At 40.6% G+C, this 10,903-nt stretch overlaps 1 protein-coding gene across 3 annotated transcripts in view; it reads right to left on the bottom strand.

Moving 5' to 3' along the window:
- Positions 1-5,702, bottom strand: part of LOC113012371 (pleckstrin homology domain-containing family G member 3-like) — a 30,457-nt gene extending 24,755 nt beyond the window's left edge. Inside the window, exons 1-2 of one of the 3 annotated variants that reach the window (XM_026152519.1) lie at positions 5,443-5,702; positions 133-194 (exon numbers count right to left, since the gene is read on the bottom strand). In XM_026152519.1, the coding sequence (XP_026008304.1) occupies positions 133-181 (49 nt within the window). In that variant the 5' untranslated portion in view covers positions 182-194; positions 5,443-5,702. The remainder of the gene's footprint in view (positions 1-132; positions 195-5,442) is intronic. The other 2 variants (XM_026152517.1, XM_026152518.1) reach the window with 2 other exon arrangements.
- Positions 5,703-10,903: the final 5,201 nt, after the last annotated feature.

A 10,903-nucleotide genomic window follows, 5' to 3' on the forward strand; every position in this document is an offset into this window, starting at 1 on the left:
GTTAGCAGTGTCCTGGGTAACCAGATATACCAGCAGGAATAAACCAACATATTAAAACCCTATATCATGAAACTAGTCACTTTATAGACAGCAATCACCAGCGCTTAGGTCATATAAAATATATATATTTACCTTCCCCCATTGGGCCCTGGTAGAGAGCAGAATGGGTCCCCTCTGGCATGGCACGCGGGCCTCTGGTGCACACAAGAGAAAATGTGAAGGGTCAAAAGAGAATAGAGGCATTTCACAGCAAGACAAAGCGTAATATTAATTCGATTCACTGGACTGAGCTGTAATTGTGAAAAATGCTTTGTTTCTTTACAGAGTCATTCTTGTGTCACGTGGCTCTTCAATCTTGACTAGACACAGCTTACTGAGCTACTACTGAATAAAACACAGAAATTTTCCATTCCCTGCTTACAGCTGTGTTGGCTCATGTTAGCCCCTGGATAATGCAAAGTGGCGGCAAAGGTTTTGGTATGCAGAGGATCAGGAGCTCATGCTAAATAGTGTAAGAACCCACTGAACATGGACATAAGACAGCTCGCCACAACTAAGTTAACGCTACAGGATTCGAGTGCTACGAGTATTGATTCCACATCCTTAAAGTGGACTCATTATGCTCATTTTCAGCACCATGTTTTTATTCTTGGATTCCACTGGAGCATTTGCATATTTCACAGTTCAAACCATTTTATCAGACACTGGTGTGGAGTCTCGGTTCATCCGCTGTATGGAAAAAGGAGATTTTAGCCACCTCGCCTTTCGTCTGATTGTCGACCTCTTGTAAACAGAACACATCAAATCAGAATAATCTTTTATTACAAATATAACCGTCTAGTGAGATTACAGGTTCTCCCTTGGTGGTAAATATTTGTCCTTTATCCCTTATGCCAGGCTGCTGTGTTCTTAATAATGAGCCATGTCCTTTCCAGAGCCACTGTGCTGCCAGTTTCTCACATCGCTGCCTCTCGGTCTCCTTACAGCAAATTAACACGGTGCATGAGAACTTGTCTCTCTGTGATTCCTGGTGAGCCTCCGGCCTTTTAAGCATCACATTCTTGGTCCAGCTAGATCAGAGGAATAGGAATTCTTCAGGGATTAGGATGGGCATTGTTCGTAGTTCATCTGCTGGCCACTGTGCAGAGTTGACAGCCAAGCCAGCCGAGGCCCAACAGAGCCCGCTGCCAGGAGGTTCACCAATTAAGATGTGCAGGAATGTAAAAAGAAAAGTCACTGAGCTCGATCTATTAAGATCACTGCCACATTGTGGGGTCCACTGGCTGGCATAAAGTAAAGACTGTTTGGGACCCCCCCAAAAAAAGCCACAACAAAAATTATGACACATAATTCTTATTATTATTTAAGAATCCCAGAATGAACTAGGACAAGTACGTAATGAGAAAAAAAATCCTCCTTTAAAAAGTTAAATGTAGGTTTTGTTTTACGTTTACTTAATTACCTAAAGATATCCTGTGCAGTGTTGCACCACTGGTAGCACTTTTACACAATGTCTTTTGCAATGGCAGGAAAACACAGATGCAAGAATGCATGCACACAGTACACGATAAAGACTAATGCATGGCTTTACAATATCTCATTAATTTACACCATGTAGGTTCTGCAACAAAAGGTAAGAAAACTGTAGCTAGCAAGTACAGATGTAAATGCATTCTGAAATTAACAAGCAACACCAGTTTTTATTGTTAACATAAAATGATTAAAATGAATATTTAAATAAAACATTGTAAAAATACTTAATATAATTATTTTTAATATTCCTGAGATAAGAAAGTGACATCCAACCAACATATGAGTTCTATTGTGTTGCCTTGCACAACTGGTATCAAACGCTGCAAAAACTCAATAAATTTGACCTTTGACTAAGCTCGGCCAATTGATTTTCAAGTGCTGGGTTAATATACAAAAACGCAGTACTGATGCTGAGAAACAGGCTTTGAACTTTTCCCATTGACCAGTGAACTAATAAAATCCTCTGATAATCCCACCTACTATGACCTCTGAGCTAACCTTGCCAAATGACCAGACCAAAACTATGTTAATCTGTCTTTTGTCAATCAGAGGCTAGACTGGGAATAATGGGCTCAAACCTAGATACAGTGCAGACGTCTGGGTCTTAAAAATGTCTTATCAAAGGCTGCTTGTAGCTGTAGAACAGTGGCTTGGGATTGTAAGTTTTAAGATGCCTAACAGGACACTGTAACTTAATCTTAGAACATCTGGACAGTATCATCAATTGGAACTCATTAACTTTTACCTACATTAGCTGACATATGGCAAATCCTTGTTTTCCTAGGGAGGGACAGTGGACAAATTTTGAGTCTTAACAAAAACATGAAACACACGCCCAACATTCATGCCAAACTGACCACCTGTGCTTGAACTAGTTGTCATTTCACACAAATGGAGAACATTTGGTTCCCACAGCTGATGACTGCCCTAACCGCAGCATGAACCTCCCATATGGGAATTTGCAACTTGCCCCTTAATTGAAGACAGATGCCACAAGAGCCAGGCTGACAGTTATTAAAAGAAAAACCTGCAATGGATCATTTCTTTAGACCAGCTGATAAACTGGTCTGAAGAAATGTTCCTCTAAACGGCAGGCTTTAAAGTGATCCGCATGATCGGCAGCAAGAGCCCAAATTCCTTTCTTTAAGCAAAACAAACTGACATTTAAGGGGAACAGATGCTGACAAACATGCAGTACTTGTGCAACTAAATAGGAAATGTCATCAGCGCGGTCTGAAAACACGCAGACAAATGTGTACCTTGAATCAACATCTCTGGTTTGATATGTTATAGGAAAGTCCCCAGGGGCTGATAGCGATCTATCTGGAGCTTTTTTCCGTTCGTGGATGTTATGTGGAAGTGAGACTGAAGAACATGTCTACAGAGGAAATCAGAGAAAAACAATACTTCTCCTCTTGGGGATATGTGCCACTTTCTCTGTCTCTCCAGGCATATACAAGGAAGATGACATCATACTGCCAACTATTTGATTGCATCTGCTTTTAAAACACTCCCCAAAGAAAGCTTCCATGCACAGGTTGTCCTACTACAAATGATGACGCACAAGTCGGATTCAGAATGAAAAAAGGGACCTTAATTGGGCTTTTGTGAGACAATTAACAACACAAATTAATTTCCCATGGTGCAGAACAAGTTGATGGGAGGAGGAACTATAAATAGAGAATTCTTGCAGTACTTCTCTTTTGCATCACAGTGAACAAAACGGGTACCCAAACACGGGCCACGGGAAAGTGAAAATATGACAAGTTCCCCTCGGGATGTCTTTACTCAGTCACGGTGGGGTGGATTTTCTTTATTTCTTTATCATCAGGCAGGACGGATGTTTACGCTCAGAACGAATAAAAATCTGACCTGGAACGGCCCGGGATTCTATGAGGTAACCGAGACAGACTCTTTATTATTCCAGCATGGGTGCCATATTTATCTAGCACGACCTCTCTTACCCAGTCCATCCTTGTAGAAAATACCGCTTGAAAAATAGCCTTTATGTGAGTGCCCCCTTTCCCACATTATTTCTGCAGTTTGCCCCCTGACACACAGGCTTTAAGACTTTTAAGACCAGCTTTTCATTCACCGGAGAAAACAATACACCCCAATGGTCGCTGTTTGTCTCAATCAAATCCACAACCTTTACAAAAAGACGCTGCCCTAACCTTCCCCCAGCCTCTTACTTTTAACTCTGTTGCATTTGTGAGCGTGAGGCTTAAGTGAGGTGATAAGTGACCCATCTCAATGAACACCCACAGAGTTGTGCCCATATGGTCTGCGTACAATTTAGCAAAAATAGCCTTTAATGGGAGAATAATTGTTTCCCAATGTGGTGGAAAAGGAGAATGAGCGATTTTCACTTCCCCACCTGAGACCTATAACTGTAGAATGCATACCTGGCCTGCGAGGCTGGAAACGGCCAGCTTAATGTGCAAATGACAAGTGAAGACTTCAAGTTTTGTAAAATTATAAACGGTAGACAACCAGAGGGAAGGCAGTCCTCCATAATGTCCTGCAGTGTTTGGAAGGGAGAGGACCGGACTGAGGAGTAAAATTAGACAAGTCTTCAAATAGAACTGCAGTGTGCACGTTTAAAGGTACATTACACTTCTTTTGCAAGCCAAATGGTTCATTGGGCCTTCTTGAAGGCTTGTCAGTACTGCAACGACAACCTCCCTTGGGTGTCTAGAATACCAAATCTCTTGTGGCACTCAAGTCTCCCCTTTCTATTAAACACAATGCTGTCTCTGTTTAAAGACAACTTTTAATTCTTGCAGTCTAATCTAAGCTGAAATTTAGAGGGAAAAAAGGAGCTAAGGCAATTCAGGACAATATAAAAAATGCTAAGAACAGCATCAAATGAGCAACGAATGGCTAAATAATAAAGATGGGGATTTCTGAGACTCTCAAAAGAAAGAATAAGGCCTCTATATAGATGAATCCAGCCTTGGATCTGCAGCTCTGGTAATTTTATCACAGCTGCAGCATACCAAGACTCTGGTAGAAGGATTTAGAGGCCAGCTCAGATCCAAGACACACTTGGGCAGTTTCCTGTCTGGACCACCTTAAAGGGAGAGTGCTGTTCATCGCACTGAGGCAACATTTAAGTGGAATAAAGTTGCTTCGTTATTGTCTGAAAGGTCAAGTGAGGTCAAAGAGGCAGAAGATTGAACTTTTCAGCGGTAATTGATTGATTTTTGCCCCATTCTTATTCTTCAGCAGCTGGTGGGGACGAGTCATTAAACTACCATTTAAAACTTCCCTGTGTCTCTCTGGGGCGCTCATTAGAAGAAACAATTAGGATGGTTGGGGCCAAGTATGCGCTCTGTAGGGGTGGAAATTGGATGCGAGGAAAGAGGAAACGGCAAGTGATTCAGCTGCAGAGGGAGGACTAGTTTTTCTCACAGGATAAGCGTGGTAAAGTGGAAAATGTCTGTAATGAGAAAAAAAATACAGACTGCAGCAGCTGACCAAAGTTCATTGAACGGAGAGGGTTTTGCGTCAAAGACAAACAGAACTTATCTGACTGAAACTCGTGCCCACCTCAGGTCCTGTGAAATTATATTAAACAGAAACTGCAATTCATGTAAAGTTAAAGACGAAGAGGTTCTTGATAAGAAACGCGTTATGAGTAACCAACTCCACAGCTCATCTCTGTCATAATATACACGGAGAACAGATTGGCATGCAGATGTTTTGTAACGCTCTGGCGGTTTCGGTCATTTGTCTTTACTGAAACTGAATATTTGTCAGCTCGAGACGTGCTTCACAAAGACAATTACTTTATTATTTTACCCTCTGCAACCACCGAACAATAAAATAAACCACGCAGTGTGTCTTTCCAAAGCTAACGTTAAGTTAGCTAAGATTTGGTGAAGTTATCAAAAGTAGCCCACGTACCCAATTCGCCAACTTCTCTCCTTCCAGCGACTACAATCCTCAGTAAACCCCTTTTTCTTCTGTGGTTTCTGGCTGAAAATATCAGGTTAATCCGTTAGTTTACTCTCTTCACATGGTACATGCAGCTCAGACACATCCCAACTGCAGGTTATCAGCTCGTACTGCGTCCGAGAACTAAACGGCTGCATCTTTGAAGAACTGCAAACTGATGGCGCTTTCAATGTCTATCGGAAATGGCGCTTATGGGTCCATGCCACCCCACTAATTGTAAGTCAGCATGGCTTAGGATGCTGATTGCATTACACCCCCTGCTATTTTACCTTTAAACAGGATTAGCAGTGTATGTCGCAGAATAACTGCTGTTTTTATGGGGTGTAGTTTACTTCGTTGTTTTAATTCACAATTGTAACTCACTAACAACAATCAAAACAGACGTAGCACAATAGCTCAAAGTGAAAAAAATTGCTTATATATAAGTCCGTCTCTCGAGTATTCAACAACAAACAAGACAGGCGTGCCTCCAGAATATTTTCATTGCGGTGGTTATGTGGAGGTGACTAAAAATATTGCGGCGGCACACCAAACACAGAATTTCCAGTTTTATTATGCTGTTGTCAAATATCCGTTACTTGAAAAATATGGCAAACAAGAATGAAAGAAAAATAATTATATGCCTAGTTAATTTCCTAATATTAAAGTTAAAGTTGATATCACTGAAAATAATTATAATTATTAAAATTATTATCAAAATAGGACAGTCTTGGCAGACAACCCCCACCCACACACACCCACCACCACCACCAGTGGGCCCCCCGACGGTGGTGCCCCTGAAACAAGGAGCGCATGAAGTGTACATACCCAGAAGACGTAATATTTACGAGGAGGACGCGAACGCAGCACAGGAACGCCTGTTTTTGACATGCTGTAATGCTTGGTGGGTGTCAGATGTGTTCCCACATAAAGACATCTGGACTACATAGTATATATGTTTCTTTAAACAAAATGTTGGGTCCTTTAACAATAAATAAACAAATAAATATATAAAATCATCTTTACTCCCACCCACGGAATATGTATGCAAAGCAAAAGCTTGAGAAAGACACCCCCGCCAATAACTTTTACGAGGGTCAGGTCATCTGAAATGGGGACTTCACAAAAGATGGTGTCAGTGAGTGTATTGGGTGGGTGCTAATTTATGTGCGCTATTGCTTTGCGCGACCCCCTCTCTCCTGTCCTCCTGAAAATAATGTCACCATCACCGCAGAAGGCTGGAGACAGCATGCTTTCCACTTTACAGAAGGAGTCAACACGATGGGAAAAGTCAGCTTTTACTGTCCCACACACCTTAATTAACTTAATGAACTTGACATACTCCCACCCATCTACAAAACGTGGCTGAAATTGGTTGAATTGGTGATTTTAAAGTTAAAAATTAGAAAGGCCAATATCGCCATCTGCTGGGAGCTTGTTATAAATCATTGCATCGGCTTCTAACAGTGACCAGATAACTACAAGCTACCTATGGGGCAGTGAAAACTGAATGTGTGTCATTTGTCATTTACCATTCACTCACTCTCACTCTCTCTCTCTCTCTCTCTCACACACACACACACACACACACACACACACACATACAAGGATTATAAAAGGAAGATGAAGATTGTTTTAATTATCTCGTTTAATGGCATGTTAATAGTCTTGCAAATAAGTGATTTCAGTATTTCAGACAGAGCAGGTAATTATAGCATGTTTCATTAAGGATGCATCCAAAGATGGTAGAATTTTAAACATTTTTAGCCAAATGACAGGCACATAAATTAGTCCTTTCTTTATATTTTGTTCCAAGAAGTCAGACTTTCACTTATTTTTTAAAGCTTTCTGATGGGCTTTCAACGTTTTTCTTTGGATGCATCCAGCAACGTACACAGCACTAGTGATGGGATTCTGGCTCTTTCTAGAAAACCGGCTCTTTTGGCTCAGCTCACTAAAAAGAGATGGTGGAAATGGTTCCAGATTTTGCTTCTTTTCTTGGTGTTACTCATTTTCTTTGCTATACCTTTCTACAGGGAGTGCAGAATTATTAGACAAGTTGTATTTTTGAGGAATAATGTTATTATTGAACAACAAGCATGTTCTCAATGAACCCAAAAAACTCATTAATATCAAAGCTGAATGTTTTTGGAAGTAGTTTTTAGTTTGTTTTTAGTTTTAGCTATTTTAGGGGGATATCTGTGTGTGCAGGTGACTATTACTGTGCAGAATTATTAGGCAACTTAACAAAAAACAAATATATACCCATTTCAATTACTTATTTTTACCAGTGAAACCAATATAACATCTCCACATTCACAAATATACATTTCTGACATTCAAAAACAAAACAAAAACAAATCAGCGACCAATATAGCCACCTTTCTTTGCAAGGACACTCAAAAGCCTGCCATCCATGGATTCTGTCAGTGTTTTGATCTGTTCACCATCAACATTGCGTGCAGCAGCAACCACAGCCTCCCAGACACTGTTCAGAGAGGTGTACTGTTTTCCCTCCTTGTAAATCTCACATTTGATGATGGACCACAGGTTCTCAATGGGGTTCAGATCAGGTGAACAAGGAGGCCATGTCATTAGTTTTTCTTCTTTTATACCCTTTCTTGCAGCCACGCTGTGGAGTACTTGGACGCGTGTGATGGAGCATTGTCCTGCATGAAAATCATGTTTTTCTTGAAGGATGCAGACTTCTTCCTGTACCACTGCTTGAAGGTGTCTTCCAGAAACTGGCAGTAGGACTGGGAGTTGAGCTTGACTCCATCCTCAACCCGAAAAGGCCCCACAAGCTCATCTTTGATGATACCAGCCCAAACCAGTACTCCACCTCCACCTTGCTGGCGTCTGAGTCGGACTGGAGCTCTCTGCCCTTTACCAATCCAGCCACGGGCCCATCCATCTGGCCCATCAAGACTCACTCTCATTTCATCAGTCCATAAAACCTTAGAAAAACCAGTCTTGAGATGTTTCTTGGCCCAGTCTTGACGTTTCAGCTTGTGTGTCTTGTTCAGTGGTGGTCGTCTTTCAGCCTTTCTTACCTTGGCCATGTCTCTGAGTATTGCACACCTTGTGCTTTTGGGCACTCCAGTGATGTTGCAGCTCTGAAATATGGCCAAACTGGTGGCAAGTGGCATCTTGGCAGCTGCACGCTTGACTTTTCTCAGTTCATGGGCAGTTATTTGGCGCCTTGGTTTTTCCACACGCTTCTTGCGACCCTGTTGACTATTTTGAATGAAACGCTTGATTGTTCGATGATCACACTTCAGAAGCTTTGCAATTTTGAGACTGCTGCATCCCTCTGCAAGATATCTCACTATTTTTGACTTTTCTGAGCCGGTCAAGTCCTTCTTTTGACCCATTTTGCCAAAGGAAAGGACGTTGCCTAATAATTATGCACACCTGATATAGGGTGTTGATGTCATTAGACCACACCCCTTCTCATTACAGAGATGCACATCACCTAATATGCTTAATTGGTAGTAGGCTTTTGAGCCTATACAGCTTGGAGTAAGACAACATGCATGAAGAGGATGATGTGGACAAAATACTCATTTGCCTAATAATTCTGCACTCCCTGTAATGTGACGATGTTGTCGCTTGTTGTTGCCCCTGGCTCTCTTTCTCGCTCCCTCCTGCTCTGTTCCTGTGCTACTGATGGTGCCTGAGAGATGCATCCAGCACTTCAGTTGACCCAGTCTCCATTTCAGCCAGTGGTGTTGCAGTTCACGCTGTGTTGAATAATACAGTTGGGCATACCAAATATTCACTTTCAAACGTGTTAGAATTGTACAAACTCTGTTTTTCCCTTAGTTACTTACTATAGTTCCATGTATGGATATTTCAACAAATTGCTGCATCCATTTCCCATTTCTCTAGGGAAATATCACAAAATGAGGGGTGGTTCAAAACCTTTGCACAGCAACGTACCGTACTGTGCAAAACTGAAAATAATATTCTCACTTAATTTGCTTTGTGATGGTTTTGATCCTATTCACAGAAATTTGCAGAGCCTGTGACTTTATGGTGAGTTACAAGTTTCCCTGTTGGGCAATAAAAGCCTTATTTTTATAAAAATGCTCTGCAGTCCTTCATAAAGACAGACAACTGGTCACCCTAGTCAGTATATAAATTGCCTATGATGCGTTGTTTAAAAACAGTATAATACAAATTTGCCGGTGTAAGAGATTTTAACATTTTATTTGAAATAAACTGACATGATCACTTAGATCTCATTGCTCTCACCTCACAGGTTTCAGCACTTCTTCTTTCAACTAGCAGATCACCTAGAAGCCAGCAGAGGTCAGCAGAAAGATAAACCACCTCCACTTTGCATAGCCTTATGTGCTAACCCTATATCTGAACACAAAATTAGGTTATCAGGACTTAAAAATTTTATATCTTGTAAATAAATGACAATAATCATTAATATGACTTCCTATCCAGAACTTTACAAGCGTATCTGTGTGCTGTGAATACTCATTTACATGTTTTATTTTTGGTTTATTATTTTTAATAAATTAGCAAGAATTTCTAGCATTTTTTTCTTTCCATTTTGGTGTGTTGTGCATTGAAGAGGTGAAAAATGAATAGAATCCATTTTGGAATGACGTTGGTAAAATGTTGAACCCATGTGCCATTATATCACACTTTATGTTGTTAAAGTGTGGAGAAAGTGTTGCATCATGCCAGTGAAGTTGACAGGATGTGGTTCATTTTCTGAAACTGCTTAAACAGACATTAGCCGAAGTGGTTTGACTCATTTCAGCCTCAATCATTGCTAATGTGAGCCAAGTCGTGCAAAGTATAGACCAGACAAGTAACCAAACACAACAAAAATACATTTGCACCTAAACCCAAAACAGCAAAAGCATATTTAATGCTCTTCAAAATGTCTACAGTCTAGGCTACATTGTGATATTACTGTACAGATTTCAACAACTCAGGTACTTTTATAAGGTTTATAAACTGTATTACCTGTGACTTTTAACCACCTGAAGGTGAGACAAAAACTTATTTAACAAATAACTCCACACACAGTCACCAGGAAGTGTGTCATGCTCTCCAAGGGTGTCTTAGAAAGCTAGTGTGTATTACTACAAACACATACCTGAAGATACACACGCAGAGCCCAGATAAGCAACATGGTAAATCTATAAAAACCAATAAAAGATCCAATCATAAAGTATATTAAAAAAAAAAAAATCAAAAATCTAATTTATTAATCATCCCAGCTGCACATGCACAGACAGGCAGCAGCGTCAGAAGTCTGAAATACTAATTTCACTAACAAAAAACCCCCAAATCAAAGCGTGCGGCACATTACACAAGACAGTGTTGCAAGAGCTGACTAAATGAAAACTGAAACGTGTTCAAGCGAGACAGCCGATGTGTTTTGCATGACAAAGATTTCTCAAAT

Source organism: Astatotilapia calliptera, chromosome 19 (assembly GCF_900246225.1).
Source record: "Astatotilapia calliptera chromosome 19, fAstCal1.2, whole genome shotgun sequence".
In the NCBI taxonomy this organism is placed as follows: Eukaryota; Metazoa; Chordata; class Actinopteri; order Cichliformes; family Cichlidae; genus Astatotilapia; species Astatotilapia calliptera.